The 18,640-nt window shown below is 45.8% G+C and overlaps 1 protein-coding gene across 1 annotated transcript in view; it reads right to left on the bottom strand.

The window, feature by feature from the left end:
* LOC121540424 (myomegalin) overlaps positions 1-13,851 on the bottom strand; it is a 118,360-nt gene extending 104,509 nt beyond the window's left edge. Inside the window, exons 1-2 of the mRNA XM_041849286.2 lie at positions 13,354-13,851; positions 11,021-11,073 (exon numbers count right to left, since the gene is read on the bottom strand). Of these exons, the coding sequence (XP_041705220.2) occupies positions 11,021-11,073; positions 13,354-13,379 (79 nt within the window). The 5' untranslated portion in view covers positions 13,380-13,851. The remainder of the gene's footprint in view (positions 1-11,020; positions 11,074-13,353) is intronic.
* Positions 13,852-18,640: the final 4,789 nt, after the last annotated feature.

The raw sequence follows: 18,640 nt of genomic DNA, 5'->3' as shown, positions 1-18,640 counted from the left end.
TTGACTTGTCTTGGCTGTGTGCTTAGGGTCGTTATCCTGTTAGAAGGTGAACCTTCGCCACAGTCTGAGGACCTGAGCACTCTGGAACAGGTTTTCATCACGGATCTCTCTGTACTTTGCTCCGTTCATCTTTCCCTCGATCCTGACTAGTCTCCCAGTCCCTGCCACTGAAAAATATCCCCACAGCATGATGCTGCCACCAACATGCTTCACCATAGTGTGATGGTGCCAGGTTTCCTCCAGACGTGACACTTGGCATTCAGGCCAAAGAGTTCAATCTTGGTTTCATCACACCAGAGAATATTGCTTCTCATGGTCTGAGAGTCCTTTATGTGCCTTTTGGAAAACTCCAAGCGGGCTGTCATTAGGGCTGTGGCGTTCATAACATTTTGTCAGCCGGTGATTGTCAAGCAAATAACTACTGGTCTCAAGGTAATTGACCGTTAAGTAACATAAACACATTTAGCATCTCCTGGCTTCCACACATAGCCTACAAGCCACTGATGCAGACTTTAGGAACATCTACATTTTAAAAAGTCTAATAAATCCATGTAATATAGCCTACTCCATCACAATAAATCCATTATTTATTTTAGAATGGTCTAAAGAAACATGAAGAAAATGTAGTCTATTTCAGAAGAACAGAATAGCATACTCTGAGTTGTCCTTATATTAGGCCCTGATCTGGCTATCCAAATGGCTGTGGGCTACACTAGTTAATTTAGCAGACAAGATTTGCTTAGAATTCCGTGGCATTATTTTATATTATTTTATAGTATGAAGAATACAATTGAACATAGCTGAATAAAATAGAAAGGACATTTTCTCCAAACGATTTGAGGGAGTGCGCACATGCGGCTATTCTGTGTTGAGCGGTTAACAAAGAAACAGGTACTCCTATATGCTTAATTTAGAGTTATTTATGTAACTTTAGTTGTGATACAAATGTTGGAATATATGTTTAGATTTTTTATACATTCTAAGGCTGCATGATGCGACTAATGATGATTTGAAAAAAGTTGTATGAAAGGCGTGAGCTCTGCTTTGTTTTTAGCGCAGGCTGTACAGTCTGTCACAAGTGTAGAGAGGAGTAGGCAGGAGACAGTCGCAGGTTTAGAACTACTGAATTTATTAAAGCACCATAGCTTAAAGTGGGACGAAACCCACAGTGTAAAATATAAAGTACTCAGGAAAAAGTAGGAGAGATTCCTCTCAGGAAAACAAGCAACATATAAACTCAGCAAAAAAAGAAACGTCCCTTTTTCAGGACCCTGTCTTGCAAAGATAATCTGTAAAAATCCACATAACTTCATTGTAAAGGGTTTAAACACTGTTTTCCATGCTTGTTCAATGAACCATAAACAATTAATGAACATACACCATTAAGACACTAACAGCTTACAGACGATAGGCAATTAAGGTCACAGTTATGAAAACGTAGAGGACACTAAAGAGGCCTTTCTACTGACTCTGAAAAACACCAAAAGAAAGATGCCCAGGGTCCCTGCTCATCTGCGTGAAAGTGCCTTAGGCATGCTGCAAGGAGACATGAGGACTGCAGATGTGGCCAGGGCAATAAATTGCAATGTCCGTACCGTGAGACGCCTAAGACAGTGCTACAGGGAGACAGGACGGACAGCTGATCATCCTCGCAGTGGCAGACCACGTGTAACAACACCTGCACAGGATCGGTACATCCGAACATCACACCTGCGGGACAGGTACAGGATGGCAACAACAACTGCCCGAGTTACACCAGGAACGCACAATCCCTCCATCAGCGCTCAGACTGTCCGCAATAGGCTGAGAGAGGCTGGACTGAGGGCTTGTAGGCCTGTTGTAAGGCAGGTCCTCACCAGACATCACCGGCAACAACATCGCCTATGGGCACAAACCCACCATCGCTGGACCAGACAGGACTGGGAAAAAGTGCTCTTCATTGACGAGTTGCGGTTTTGTCTCACCAGGAGTGATGGTCGGATTCGCGTTTATCGTCGAAGGAATGAGCGTTATACCGAGGCCTGTACTCTGGAGCGGGATCGATTTGGAGGTGGAGGGTCCGTCATGGTCTGGGGCGGTGTGTCACAGTATCATCGGACTGAGCTTATTGTCATTGCAGGCAATCGCAACGCTGTGCGTTACAGGGAAGACATCCTCCTCCCTCATGTGGTACCCTTCCTGCAGGCTCATCCTGACATGACCCTCCAGCATGACAATGCCACCAGCCATACTGCTCGTTCTGTGCGTGATTTCCTGCAAGACAGGAATGTCAGTGTTCTGCCATGGCCAGCAAAGAGCCCGGATCTCAATCCCATTGAGCACATCTGGGACCTGTTGGATCGGAGGGTGAGGGCTAGTGCCATTCCCCCCAGAAATGTCTGGGAACTTGCAGGTGCCTTGGTGGAAGAGTGGGGTAACATCTCACAGCAAGAACTGGCAAATCTGGTGCAGTCTTTGAGGAGGAGATGCACTGCAGTACTTAATGCAACTGGTGGCCACACCAGATACTGACTGTTACTTTTGATTTTGACCCCCTCTTTGTTCAGGGACACATCATTCAATTTCTGTTAGTCACACGTCTGTGGAACTTGTTCAGTTTATGTCTCAGTCGCTGAATCTTGTTATGTTCATACAAATATTTACACATGTTAAATTTGCTGAAAATAAACGCAGTTGACAGTGCGCTGACTTTTCTTTTTTTGCTGAGTTTACAATGACCGACAAAGACAAATGACAGAGGGAGTATATATATACTGTGATAGAGTGGGGATTGGAACCAGGTGTGTGTAATGATGACGAGACAAGTCCGGGGTTGATGAGTGAAGGGCGTTTGCCAGCAGCAGGTTCGGTAGCAGCTAGAAGGCCGGCGACGCCGAATGCCTGAGCTGGACAGGAGGGGGAGCCAAAGTGAAGGCTGGTGTGACACTATCATTCACAATTTGACAAGCACTTGATACTGCATCCCCTTTGTGTGGCTGTAATGCCCCCTAAAAAAATCCATACATTTTGCGGCTAGTGGCCATTGTGGCCTTGAGCTTATTATAATAATTATAATTCCCTTCTCCCGGCTGCGTGCCGAAGCATCTCTCACTCACAGTGGCTCTCCGTCACGTGAACGTTTATTTCTCGAAGGCTACAAGTGAAAACAGACACATCGGGGACGCAATTGCGAGCGTCCTTATCCAATTCTGAGGAGCATATTGAAGATATTGGAAGATACTGTCCAAAATTACTTTTTGTCAGCCAACAAGTTGAGCAGGCCTAATGAAGAGCAAAAGCACTAGCCTATGTCTGTCACGGATTCAGCCGAAGCTGCTACTCCTCCTTGCTCGGGCAGGCTTCGGCGTTCGTCGTCACCGGAGTACTAGCTGCTGCCGATCTATGTTTCTGTGTTCTACTTGTCTTGTCTTTACTGTTCACACCTGGTTCCCATTAGGTATTGATTACTTCCCTATTTAACCCTCTGGCTCCCACTGTATGTTGTGCGTGTTTGTTCATGTTTGGTTGTCGTCTGGTGAGCGGGTTTGTTTCCTCCCTGCGTGGAGGTTGTGTTATTTACGTTACCTACGAGTAAAGTACGTTTTTGATTAGCTCTGTGTCCTGCACCTGACTTCGTCCTACCGCATCACACTGACATCCTGACAGAAACACGCACCTTAATATTGCGTCAGGAGGTACATTCATTTCGTCCCGATCAATGGAGCAACGTGTCCAACAGCAGGTGACCACGATCCAGACTCTCGGCACCGCAATGGAGTGCGTGTTGAACACTATGGAGCGATGGGAGTGAGGTGGTGGTCCTACACCTCCTCCAACTACACAACCCCCCACACGCTGTCCACCCTTTCGTCCCCTGGGTCCAGTGAGATTCGGCTCTCGCTCCCGAGGGCATACGATGGTACAGCTGCCGGGTGCCAGGGTTTTCTGCTCCAGGTAGAACTCTACCTGGCTACCATCCACCCGGCTCCCTCGGGATACGAGAGCGTGTCCGCCCTCATCTCTTGTCTGTCTGGAAGAGCGCTCGAGTGGGCCAATGCCGAGTGGGGAGGAATAGACACAGCGTCAGTACGCTATGAGGATTTCACCCGCCGCTATCGGGCGGTATTCGATCATCCACCGGAGGGGAGAGCGGCAGGGGAACGTCTATTCCACCTCAGACAGGGGAGGAGGAGCGCACAGGACTTTGCACTGGATTTCAGGACTCTGGCTGCCAGCGCAGGATGGAATGAGAGGGCCCTGATCGACCACTACCGATGCAGCCTCCCGGAGGACGTTCGTCGGGAACTGGCCTGCAGGGACACCACCCTTAACCTGGACCAACTGGTGGACATGTCGATAAGGCTGGATAACCTGTTGGCAACCCGCGGACGTCCGGATCAGGGGCCGTCCATTCCATCCCCCAGCACCTCCTACCCTACTCCTATGGAGCTCGGAGGTGCTGCACTAAGGGAGACCGGAAGGAGGGCCATCTCCTGCACAAACTGTAGCCGCGGAGGACACACTGCTGGTCGGTGCTGGGGAGGGTCTTTCAGGAGTCGAGGCGGTAGGCAAAGCCCTGGTGGACGTCTCAGGTGAGTAGGCACCCGACTCACCCAGAGCTCCCTGTTGCGCATATGTGTATTGATATTGTATTTCCAGAGTTTTCCCCTCATTCCCAGCATAAGGTGCTCATAGATTCAGGCGCAGCTGGGAACTTTATTGATTGTCAGTTTTCCCGTAGTTTAGGGATTCCTATTGTTCCTGTTGATGTGCCCATCCCTGTACACGCCTTAGATAGTCGCCCTTTAGGGTCAGGCCTGATTAGGGAGGTCACAGCTCCACTCTGGATGAAAACGCAGGAGGGTCAAGAGGAGAAAATTAGTCTCTATCTGATTGATTCTCCTGCGTTTCCAGTGGTGTTGGGGCTTCACTGGTTAACTTTTCATGACCCCACGATTTCATGGCAACAGAGGGCTCTCAAGGGATGGTCAAGTCAGTGCTCGGGGAAGTGTGTAGGTGTTTCCATAGGGGCAACTACAGTGGAAAGTCCAAACCAGGTCTCCACCATGCACATTCCCCCCGAATATGCCGATTTGACTCTCGCCTTCTGTAAAAAGTAGGCAACTCAATTACCACCCCATCGACAGGGGGATTGTGCGATAAATCTCCAGGTAGGCGCTGCACTTCCCCGGAGTCACGTGTATCCCCTGTCACAGGAGGAGATGGCGGCTATGGAGACATATGTCTCCGAATCTCTGGGGCAGGGATACATTCGGCCATCCACTTCACCTGTCTCCTCGAGTTTCTTTTTTGTGAAGAAGAAGGATGGAGGTTTACGCCCGTGCATTGACTACCGGGGTCTCAATCAGATCACTATCAAGTACAGTTATCCACTACCGCTCATTGCTAATATGACGGAGTCATTGCACGGGGCGCAATTCTTCACAAAATTGGATCTCAGGAGCGTGTACAACCTGGTGCGTATCCGGGAGGGAGATGAGTGGAAGACAGCATTCAGTACCACCTCTGGGCACGATGAGTACCTCGTCATGCCATATGGGTTGATGAATGCTCCATCAGTCTTCCAATCCTTTGTGGATGAGCTTTTCAGGGACCTGCACGGACAGGGTGTAGTGGTGTATATTGATGACATTCTCATATACTCCGCTACACGGGCCGAGCATGTGTCCCTGGTGCGTCAAGTGCTTGGTCGACTGTTGGAGCATGACCTGTATGTGAAGGCGGAGAAATGTCTGTTCTTCCAAGAGTCCATCTCCTTCCTAGGGCACCGCCTGTCCGCGTCAGGGGTGGAGATGGAGATTGACCGCATTTCGGCCGTGCGTAATTGGCCGACTCCAACTACGGTGAAGGAGGTGCAGCGATTTTGGGGTTTTGCCAACTACTACTGGAGGTTTATCTGGGGCTTTGGTCAGATAGCGGCTCCCATTACCTCCTTGCTGAAGGGGGGACCGGTGCGACTGCAGTGGTCAGCTGAGGCGGACAGGGCTTTTGGTCATCTGAAGGACCTGTTTACCTCGGCTCCAGTGCTGGCTCATCCGCATCCCTCCTTAGCATTGCAGGTTGAGGTGGACGCGTCAGAGGCTGGGATAGGAGCTGTACTGTCTCAGCGCTCGGGTACGCCACCAAAGCTCCGCCCCTGTGCGTTATTTTCTAAGAAGCTCAGTCCGGCGGAGCGCAACTATGATGTGGGGGACCGGGAGCTGTTAGCTGTGGTTAAGGCTCTGAAAGTGTGGAGGCATTGGCTTGAGGGGGCTAAACACCCTTTCCTCATTTTGACTGACCATCGCAATCTGGAGTACATCCGGGCGGCGAGGAGATTGAACCCTCGCCAGGCAAGGTGGGCCATGTTCTTCACTCGTTTTGTGTTTACTCTTACTTACAGACCAGGTTCCCAGAACGCTAAGGCAGACGCCCTGTCCCGACTGTATGACACAGAGGAGAGGTCCGTTGAGCCCACTCCCATGAGGTTTGTTATAGGTTACAGCTTCCTCTGAATTACCGTATTAACCCATCATTCCATGTGTCTCTCCTCAGGCCGGTGGTAGCTGGTCCACTCCAGGAGTCTGAGGTATGGGAGGTTCCTCCGCCCCCACTGGACATCGAGGGGGCACCGGCGTACTCGGTCCGTTCCATCCTGGATTCGAGGCGTCGGGTGGGGGGCCTGCAGTATCTCGTGGAGTGGGAGGGGTACGGTCCGGAGGAACGGTGCTGGGTCCCTAGGAGGGACATCCTCGATCCCTCCATGTTGAGGGATTTCCACCGTCGTCATCCGACTGGCCCTGCTCCGCGTCCTCCTGGCCGTCCCCGAGGCCGGTGTCGGCGCACGGCTGAGCTGCGCATCAAGGGGGGGTACTGTCACGGATTCAACCGAGGCTGCTCCTCCTCCTTGCTCGGGCAAGCTTCGGCGTTCGTCGACACCGGAGTACTAGCTGCTGCCGATCTATGTTTCTGTGTTCTACTTGTCTTGTCTTTATTGTTCACACCTGGTTCCCATTAGGTATTGATTACTTCCCTATTTAACTCTCTGGCTCCCACTGTATGTTGTGCGTGTTTGTTCATGTTTGGTTGTTGTCTGGTGAGCGGGTTTGTTTCCTCCCTGCGTGGAGGTTATGTTATTTACGTTACCTACGAGTAAAGTACGTTTCGATTAGCTCTGTGTCCTGCACCTGACTTCGTCCTACCGCATCACACTGACATCCTGACAATGTCAATCTACTATTATCCTATGTCAATCTACTATAAATAAATATTCCAAACAGTTGGACAGTTGTGAGATGCGATAGATCCCAAATTAATACAACCACATAAAGAAACCCTGTTTTTAGCAATGAGCCTGACGCAACAGATCAGAACGTTTAACTTAAAATGTTGATAAACTATTAGGCTATTTCTTCATATTATAAGCGCAGCAATGCGCACACGGCAGTAGGCTATAAGCGCGAATGTTCCATTAGCAGGAAAACACCATTCTCAAAAGTGCCCGCAAATGCGATTATGCATGTCATTATTTTATTATAAAGGTGCATTTTTATGGTGAAAATGATCTTCCCCAAATTTGAAACTCACACGCTGCGTACTGTATGTATGCCAGTTAGGCTCTACACATTGTAAAGCGGATGAATGTGCTTCATTTTAAGAAGTTATGTACAAATGTACAAACCTCATCAAAACATATAGGCCTATGGGCTAGGCTACATGAGGTGTGCAATTATGATTAGAAAAAGTCACAAAAAAAAGTTTCTGATAATATATCATTCACAAGTGATAGGCTAATATTGTCACCCATCAGACTATTCTTGATTTAATCTTGTCTTTACATATACTAAATAATATATGTATGAAATTAGTTTTGATTTAGATTGGACCATTATCATGCGGCGGTAGTACGGTAGCTGTCATGGGCCTTTTACTGAGGAGTGGCTTCCGTCAGGCCACTCTACCATAAAGGCCTGATTGGTGGAGTGCTGCAGAGATGGTTGTCCTTCTGGAAGGTTCTCCCATCTCCATAGAGGAACTCTGGAGCTCTGTCAGAGTGATCATCGGGATCCCTGACCAAGGCCCTTCTCCCCCGATCGTTCAGTTTGGCCGGGCAGCCAGCTCTAGGAAGAGACTTGGTGGTTCCAAACTTCTTCCACTGTGTTCTTGGGGACCTTCAATGCTGCACAAATTTTTTTGGTACTCTTCCCCAGATCTGTGCCTCGACACAATCCTGTCTCGGAGCTCTAAGGACAATTCCTTCGACCTCATGGCTTGGTTTTTGCTCTGACATGCACTGTCAACGGTGGGACCTTATATAGACAGGTGTGTTCCTTTCCAAATCATGTCCAATCAATTGAATTTACCACAGGTGGACTCCAAGTTGTAGAAACATCTCAAGGATGATCAATGGAAACAGGATGCACCTGACCTCAATTTCGAGTCTCATAGCAAAGGGTCTGAATACTTATGTAAATACGTTTTTTCTGTTTTAATGTACAACATTTCTCAAAACCTGTTTTCGCTTTGTCATTATGGGGTATTGTGTGTAGATTGATGAGGATTTGTATTTACTTGATCAATTTTAGAATAAGGCTGTAATGTACAGTGAGGGAAAAAAGTATTTGATCCCCTGCTGATTTTGTACGTTTGCCCACTGACAAAGAAATGATCAGTCTATAATTTTAATGGTAGGTTTATTTGAACAGTGAGAGACAGAATAACAACAAAAAATTCCAGAAAAACGCATGTCAAAAATGTTATAAATTGATTTGCATTTTAATGAGGGAAATAAGTATTTGACCCCCTCTCAATCAGAAAGATTTCTGGCTCCCATGTGTCTTTTATACAGGTAACAAGCTGAGATTAGGAGCACACTCTTAAAGGGAGTGCTCCTAATCTCAGTTTGTTACCTGTATAAAAGACACCTGTCCACAGAAGCAATCAATCAGATTCCAAACTCTCCACCATGGCCAAGATCAAAGAGCTCTCCAAGGATGTTAGGGACAAGATTGTAGACCTACACAAGGCTGGAATGGGCTACAAGACCATCGCCAAGCAGCTTGGTGAGAAGGTGACAACAGTTGGTGCGATTATTCGCAAATGGAAGAAACACAAAATAACTGTCAATCTCCCTCGGCCTGGGGCTCCATGCAAGATCTCACCTCGTGGAATTGCAATGATCATGAGAACGGTGAGGAATCAGACCAGAACTACACGGGAGGATCTTGTCAATGATCTCAAGGCAGCTGGGACCATAGTCACCAAGAAAACAATTGGTAACACACTACGCCGTGAAGGACTGAAATCCTGCAGTGCCCACAAGGTCCCCCTGCTCAAGAAAGCACATATACAGGGCCGTCTGAAGTTTGCCAATGAACATCTGAATGATTCAGAGGAGAACTGGGTGAAAGTGTTGTGGTCAGATGAGACCAAAATCGAGCTCTTTGGCATCAACTCAACTCACCGTGTTTGGAGGAGGAGGAATGCTGCCTATGACACCAAGAACACCATCCCCACCGTCAAACATGGAGGTGGAAACATTATGCTTTGGGGGTGTTTTTCTGCTAAGGGGAGAGGACAACTTCACCGCATCAAAGGGACGATGGACGGGGCCATGTACCGTCAAATCTTGGGTGAGAACCTCCTTCCCTCAGCCAGGGCATTGAAAATGGGTCGTGGATGGGTATTCCAGCATGACAATGACCCAAAACACACGGCCAAGGCAACAAAGGAGTGGCTCAAGAAGATGCACATTAAGGTCCTGGAGTGGCCTACCCAGTCTCCAGACCTTAATCCCATAGAAAATATGTGGAGCTGAAGGTTTTAGTTGCCAAACGTCAGCCTCGAAACCTTAATGACTTGGAGAAGATCTGCAAAGAGGAGTGGGACAAAATCCCTCCTGAGATGTGTGCAAACCTGGTGGCCAACTATAAGAAACGTCTGACCTCTGTGATTGCCAACAAGGGTTTTGCCACCAAGTACTAAGTCATGTTTTGCAGAGGGGTCAAATACTTATTTCCCTCATTAAAATGCAAATCAATTTATAACATTTTTGAAATGCGTTTTTCTGGATTTTTTTGTTGTTATTCTGTCTCTCACTGTTCAAATAAACCTACCATTAAAATTATAGACTGCTCATGTCTTTGTCAGTGGGCAAACGTACAAAATCAGCAGGGGATCAAATACTTTTTTCCCTCACTGTAACTAACTAACGAAAACTTTCTGAATGCACTGTATAGGCTGTGTCACCCCTGGGCCCTGCTTAGTGCTTAGCCAACATGGTATGGTCCGATCCAGCTGAAACTGCTCCAAATGGCCTAATACAAACTTATCTTCAAAACGACTAAATACCAGGAACATTCACAGGAAAACCACACAGGGATACAATAATGTGTGTTTTGTTCCTTGAGAAGGGGTGTTTGGCAGATTTTTTTTTGCGGGGGGAGGGGGGGTGGTATAGAATGAGTGGGGGGATACGGGGTTAGGTCCCGAGGGGCTTAATCACAGAACCATTGGCAGAGCTGAAACTTCTGACAGTTCTTTAAAAACGCAGTAGAAGCTCATTACAGATTATTAAAGAGCTGTGCGTTGTATAGTGTATAGGCTAGGCTACAGGAGATGTCCTGGACCCGGGCCTAAAGTTTAACTGCTGGTACACAGGGCCAGGCCAGGGTACGAGAAATTACACAACACCCATATGATTGACGACAGCACTGTGCCAAACATGTACACACAGGAACTGGGAAGGGGGGGGGCACATTCAAACACATTCTAACACTTTTTTGTACTCAGAATAATTCACAGATGCATTACTTGTTAAAGTGTCTTTAATAACAGCTGTATGGTCTAAACATGTCCTTGTATGGGCTGGGTGGGTTAATAAAGAAAGAGTTCAAAAGAGCAATATAGTGAGAGGTGTGTTTGACCAAACAGGAAGGGAGTTCAACAGCAGGATAGTAAGAGAGGGTGAAAAGTCCCTTTAGTGCAAGAAAGAGAGAGAGAGAGAGAGAGAGAGAGAGAGCCAGAGTGAATCTCCACTTACCAGTCATGTGTCCTAATCTATTGGTACGGGCCTGCCGATCACCAGCATAGTGCCTGAAACAGTAGAGAGTTTTTTAGTCAAACACACAAAACATCGAACGTCCAGTATTTATTACCTATTTATTACTCCCATCCAAAACGTACAAAAGTGCTAAAACTGTTTGATCTGAGAGTAGGGCCAGAAATGATTTCCTAGTCGGGTCATGTGGTCAGGAAAAACTATTGTGCCTACTCCCTACTAATAAAATAACACTAGTGATTAAACTATGTGGAACACAGTGAGCGGTGGAGTAGAGACTGGGTTGAGCGGAATGTGGGGCGGCAGGTAGCTTAGTGGTTAAGAGCGTTGTGCCAGTAACCGAAAGGTCCCTGGTTCTAATCCCTGAGCCGACTAGGTGAAAAATCTGTCGATGTGCCTTTGAGCAAGGCACTTAACCCTAATTGCTTCTGTAAGTCGCTCTGGATAAGAGCTTCTGCTAAATGACGTAAAAGTAAATGTGTTCACAAACGTGTAGCAAGCACATACTGAACATTCCACTTTCTGATTTTTAAACCACACACTGTCGCTCACTGTACTAACATATTTACAGAATATCAAACAATAACTCCAAGGCTCATAGAATATTCAATAGGGATCATTAGTCAAACACAAGAGGCGACGCTTTGAGTTGTAAATACTAATTTATCTGAGTCAGAAGGCTTGTAAACAACACTGTGAGTGAGTATGGATTCTACGGACACAATGGATGACATCACTATAGGCTCATAATAGACCCTCTCCATTTGCTTTGAACACGAGGGAAGGTCAGGGCAGAGTGACCAGCACTGTGGAGAGAGACAAGACAGGGGAGACACTTTGACACAGCACTAGGGACAGCTGGGTAGTCTAATAGATGGCGCCTGGGGGAACAGCTGGCCTGTATAGGCAGCATCTGAGTGTGTGTGTGTGTTAGTTCTAACCGTGGAAGAAGCCTAATAACCATTCAGACAGACAGACCACCAGGTCACTGTTACTACAACAACAACAGCAGGACTTCCCACAGAGCTGAGTTTAAAAAGCCCTTACTCATCAGCACCTGCCATGGGGACCAACAGGGAAGTCTGAGTAATCAACATGGTGAACAAAATAATGAGTATCCTTCAATTATTTCATTATGATTACATCAATATAATTAGGTATTTTCCTATTTCTATTGTTGCCACTAGCGTTTCTATTTGTCATTAAAATGTAGTCTTTCCTATAGCAAAAAACTTTCCCAGTAGATAAAAACTAATCATCCAACCAGTGATGTGACTAATGATGAACCAGAAAACCTGATGACATGGGTTGTCTGTTCTCCCATGAGAGTGATTACTTTGATTACATATACAGTATACTGATAGCCTTAGATCAACACACAACACAACAAACAGAAGCACAGCAAACCACTCAAAGACAAACTGTCAAAATAACTTTAGATTTTCCTTTAAAAAACACATACCAACTACAGTAGCTACACACGACTAAACCTATAACTAGTTATTCAGACTTATCCACCTGTACACTCCCCTACGTATTTATTGGGACAGTGAAGCTACAATTTGGCTCTATACTCCAGCATTTTGGATTTGAGATCAAATGTTTTATTTGAGGCGACAGTATGCACTTTATGTATGTAGTCCCTCCATTTGATTGGGAATCTTCCACGTTGTTGGATGCCTTTGCAGTTTCTTTTGGATGTGTTTCGGATTATGTTGTGCCCAATACAAATTATTGGTAAATAATTGATTGTGTCACTTTGGAGTCACTTTTATTTTAAATTAGAATAGAATATGTGTCTGAACACTTTCATTTTAGCAGACACTCTTATCCAGAGCGACTTATATTTAGCGAGTGCATACATTTTTATTTATTTTTTCATACTGGCCCCCCGTGGGAATCGAACCCACATCCCTGGCGTTGCAAGCACCATGCTCTACCAACTGAGCTACACGGGGCCCACTTCTACATTAATGTGGATGCTACCATGATTACGGATAATCATGAATGAATCGTGAATAATGATAAGTGAGAAAGTTACAGAGGCATAAAGATCATACCCCCCAAAAACATTTAACCTCCCCTGTTATTGGTAATGGTGAGAGGTTAGCATTTTTGGAGGGTATGAGCTTTATGCCTTCTCACTCATCATTATTCACAATTCATTCATGATTATCCGTAATCATGGTAGCATCCACATTCATGTAGAAGTGTTCAGAACAATATTCTATGAGCCCAATTAAAAGTGTTAGCTTCACTGTCCAAATCAAAATGTAGGGGAGTGTATATAATTGGCAGCAGATTGAACACCTTACCTGCCCCTGTACAGAAATCCACTCATATCCAGGCCAAACCAACCAACCAACGGTTCAAAATAAATCAAAATAAAACGGACTAAAAAAGCACTGGGAGGATTCCACAGGATTCAAAAGGCAGGGTTTCCCTTAATATTCCTCCAGAGCAGTAGTAACTCCTCAATGGCTACTTCAGTTCAGTTGAGATCAGTGTTGTCCTCCTCAGTCCTCAGTAAGAGCCAGTCCTGTTCCTGTCCGTAGCCCCAGACTAGAGACCACAGCCAGGCTGTTCGGCCACACAGCTCCCTGAGGACACGGGGCTCCAGCCTGTCATTTGACGTGGCAGGCCGGCCAGAGAGAGACAGGATTCCAGCGAAACACACAGGTCCTCTCCACACACATATACACACACAAACTGGGAGGAGTACTGGTAAACAGCACCAGAGCAAAGATACACAAACACTCAGATAGAGAGAGGGAGGAAGAGGTATAGTGTGCTTCTGGTTCAGCATGAAAGACAGATCTGTTCCAGCACGCTCCCCACCAAACAGGCGCTTCAGTGTGAGGCAGTGTGTGTGTTTGTGTGTGTGTGTGTTTGTGTGTGTGTGTGTGTGTGTGTGTGGGTTGGTTCTTCTATCATTGTGGGCACCTAAAATCCCCAAAAGTCCCCACAAGGATAGTAAAAACAAGGAGAATTCACCCTCGTGGGTCCCATGTCCCCATGAGGACAAAGGCTATCTTAAGCTTAGGGGTTAGGTTTAGGGTTAGGGTTACAATTAGGGTTAGAATTTGGGTTAGGGTAAGGGTAAGGGGTTAGGGTTAGGAGTTAGGTAAGGGTTAGGTTTAGGGGTTAGGGAAAATAGGATTTTGAATGAAAATAAATTAGGTGCCACGAGAATAGAAGAACATAACGTGTGTGTGTAGTACTGGGCCTTCTACTCTTGCTTGAGCAACATTCAGTTAAACCATCAATACTATTCACCCCTAGCATTTAAAAAAAAATTCTGGGCAGAGCACAGAGAAGTATGAAAACACCTAAGTACAGCTGAAGTCGGAAGTTTACATACACCTTAGCCAAATACATTTAAACTCAGTTTTTCACAATTCCTGACATTTAATCCTAGTAAAAATTCCCTGTCTTAGGTCAGTTAGGATCACCACTTATTTTAAGAATGTGAAATGTCAGAATAATAGTAGAGAGAATGATTTATTTCAGCTTTTATTTCTTTCATCACATTCCCAGTGGGTCAGAAGTTTACATACACTCAATTAGTATTTGGTATCATTGCCTTTAAATTGTTTGACTTGGGTCAAACGTTTCGGGTAGCCTTCCACAAGCTTCCCACAATAAGTTGGGTGAATTTTGGCCCATTCCTCCTGACAGAGCTGGTGTAACTGAGTCAGGTTTGTAGGCCTCCTTGCTCGCACACGTTTTTCAGTTCTGCCCACACATTTTATGTAGAATTGAGGTCAGGGCTTTGTGATGGCCACTCCAATACCTTGACTTTGTTGTCCTTAAGCCATTTGCCACAACTTTGGAAGTATGCTTGGGGTCATTGTCCATTTGGAAGACCCATTTGTGACCAAGCTTTAACTTCCTGACTGATGTCTTGAGATGTTGCTTCAATATATCCACATCATTTTCCTTCCTCATGATGCGATCTATTTTGTGAAGTGCACCAGTCCCTCCTGCAGCAAAGCACCCCCACAGCATGAAGCTGCCACCCCCGTGCTTCATGGTTGGGATGGTGTTCTTCGGCTTGCAAGCTTCCCCCTTTTTCCTCCAAACATAACAATGGTCATTATGGCCAAACAGTGGCGCAGCGGTCTAAGGCACTGCATCTCAGTACTTGAGGCGTCACTACAGACCCACTGGTTCGATTCCAGGCTGTATCACAACTGGCTGTGATTGGGAGTCCCATAGGGCGGCGCACAATTGGCCCAGCGTCGTCCGGGTTTGGCCGGTGTAGGCCGTCATTGTAAATAAGAATTTGTTCTTAACTTACTTACCTAGTTAAATATTTTATTTATTTAAAAAACAGTTATATTTTTGTTTCAACAGACCAGAGGACATTTCTCCAAAAAGTACGATCTTTGTCCCCATGTGCAGTTACAAACCGTAGTCTGGCTTTTTTATGGCGGTTTCGGAGCAGTGGCTTCTTCCTTGCTGAGCAGCCTTTCAGGTTATGTCGATATAGGACTCGTTTTACTGTGGATAGAGATACTTTTGTACCTGTTTCCTCCAGCATCTTCACAAGGTCCTTTGCTGTTGTTCTGGGATTGATTTGCACTTTTCGCACCAAGGTACGTTCATCTCTAGGAGACAGAACGCGTCTCCTTCCTGAGCGGTATGACGGCTGCGTGGTCCCATGGTGTTTATACTTGCGTACTATTGTTTGTACAGATGAACGTGGTACCTTCAGGCGTTTGGAAATTGCTCCCAAGGATGAACCAGACTTGTGGAGGTCTACAATATTTTTTCTGAGGTCTTGGCTGATTTCTTTTGATTTTCCCATGATGTCAAGCAAAGAGGCACTGAGTTTGAAGGTAGGCCTTGAAATACATCCACAGATACACCTCCAATTGACTCAAATTATGTCAATTAGCCTATCAGAACCTTCTAAAGCCATGACATCATTTTCTGGAATTTTCCAAGCTGTTTAAAGGCACAGTCAACAGTGCATGTAAACTTCTGACCCACAGGAATTGTGAAATAATCTGTCTGTAAACAATTGTTGGAAAAATCACTTGTGTCATGCACAAAGTAGATGTCCTAACCGACTTGCCAAAACTATAGTTTGTTAACAAGAAATTTGTGGAGTGGTTGAAAAACAAGTTTTAATGACTCCAACCTAAGTGTATGTAAACTTCTGACTTCAACTGTATGTGTGTGTGTGTGTGTGTGTGTGTGTGTGTGTGTGTGTGTGTGTGTGTGTGTGTGTGTGTGTGTGTGTGTGTGTGTGTGTGTGTGTGTGTGTGTGTGTGTGTGTGTGTGTGTGTGTGTGTGTGTGTGTGTGTGTGTGTGTGTGTGTGTGTATGAAACAGACAGGTTCAGAGAGGCTTGCAGGCAGGCCGCAGGTAAAACAGGGGATCAGGAAATTATCTCCTCTCCAACTGAAAACAGTGATCGCTGGATGGCTCACTGTAAGTCATGCACATACACAGGTGACAGATCTGTGGTGTCGCTCTAAAGAAACCTTTCACTATAGATACCTTACGTAATACTGGTGGAAAAACCATCAATTTATTGTTTTATCATGTATTTTATCGTAGGCTAACTGATAGAACCGTTGAGAAGACAAAGTGTTTACACTTTTTTGGTTACTACATGGTTCCATATGTGTGATTTCATAGTCTTGAGGTTTTCCCTTGAATGAGTAGGTGTATCCAAACTTTTGACTGGAACTGTATGTCTCCCTCCCTCCCTCCCTCCCTCCCTCCCTCCCTCTCTCTTTCTCTCTCTCTCTCTCTCTCTCTCTCTCGCTCTCTCTCTTTCTCTCTCCTGGCCCGCTCTCTCTCTGTCTCTCTTCCTCCCCTCTCTCTCACCCCCCTTCTCTCTGACGCATCTGCTCTCTCCAACTCACATACCTGTCTGACATTCCACAAGTCTAACCAGTGTGGAACAGGGGAGAAGAGAGGAGGCGCCCACATGTAGGTTGGGCAGGCTCCAGATAGCTATGCCCCTGCAGCACTGCATGTCTGTACAGGGGAGGAGGAGGAGAACATTGGGATTTATTTGCACTGTTTTTGTGCTGTGCTGTTATCATGTTATGTAACCATCAAAACACCTCACTGTGTATATGATTTAATGTGTCTATCATATAATATACTTGTTCTTGTGGTTTTTCCCATTCCTTCAACTCGTTCTTTTCTTTCATGATGTTAGATCGTCGTCGCGTTGCAGACATTGTCGTCATCATCATAACTATTGATTTCATCCCAATCATGGTTACACTCCCTGCCTGCAGTGTTTCTGCTGGCCATGTGAAATCTCACACAGCTCTGAGAAGAGTCTCCAATCCCAGGTCAGGTCAATTCAGGCCAAGAGGTAAGGTGTGAAAAACCACTACTGACCTTCTGTTGATTCTCAGAGACATGATATCATGATTTATTGAACCAATATTGGTTCAATAAATGGAACCAAAATGACTGATCAGTCATTGCACTGAGAAATTTCAGACAATGCAATATTTTCTATAACTTTCTATAACAGAGGCCTTGCAAGTCAACCTATGATCTGTCGTGAGAGAAAAAGAGAGAGATAGAGAAATATAGAGATATAAAAAGAAAGAGATCGAGAGAGAAAGAAAGAAAGCTAAAGAGAGAGAGAGAGAGAGAGAGAGAGAGAGAGAGAGAGAGAGAGAGAGAGAGAGAGAGAGAGAGAGAGAGAGAGAGAGACAGCAGTCTTGGTCTAGCACTACTGCAACTAGGTCACTGTAATTACCCTGACCACTCAACCTCCTCCCCTCCCTCTTCCCCATCACCTCTCCTACTGTGTTTAAACAGCTGCTCTGAACCAGCTGCTATGACAGCAGCCCACAGACAGACAGAAAACCTTGAGTCACCAAAAGGTTCCAGAAAAAGAACAACTTCCTATTCAAGAAGCTAAGAAGGGTGGATTCAGAGTGACACTGCCATGGAAAATGACAGTCTGGACCAGACCCATACTACTATTGTATGTATGGCGCTGGTCTGGACCATAGAAACAGAATGAGATTCTATTCTATGTTATTCTATTTCTTTGTGCTGGAGTCGGACAGTGCAGTACCAATAAGTTGCCATCAAGCATTGTTAGCAGCACACAAACACACACACACACATACACACACACACACACACACACACACACACACACACACACACACACACAGCATATGTTTTACTACAAGCCCACACACACACACGAACTCACACGCACACACACACACACGCACACACATACCTGATCTGAGGAGAGTAGATAATATGCTTCTCTGAGTTGAGCTCAGCTGTGTGTCTGGCCATCTGTACTGAATGAAGCTCGTGTAGATCCTACTGATTAGAACCAGCTAGGTCTGTTACTGCTACCTTCCCTGTGTTGATAGAGGGAGAGATGTAGCCTACTGTCTAATTCATTGTGTCACATTTTTACAAGCTGTTAATGAGAGCCTTTAACACTTCCAATGTGTGGAGCTCCATGCAGCTGTAATGGGTGAGCTTGCTACGATGACAACAAGTGTACAACAACAAGGTTTGCATCAATGTTAGCCAACTGTTAAAATGCAAGCTTGGCCGTTCAGTAAGTATTACTGATCTATTTTCAAACAAG

Source organism: Coregonus clupeaformis, chromosome 26 (genome assembly GCF_020615455.1).
Source record: "Coregonus clupeaformis isolate EN_2021a chromosome 26, ASM2061545v1, whole genome shotgun sequence".
In the NCBI taxonomy this organism is placed as follows: domain Eukaryota; kingdom Metazoa; phylum Chordata; class Actinopteri; order Salmoniformes; family Salmonidae; genus Coregonus; species Coregonus clupeaformis.
The sequence above is the reverse complement of the archived record's forward strand: the minus strand, read 5'-3'. Positions and strand labels throughout refer to the sequence as shown.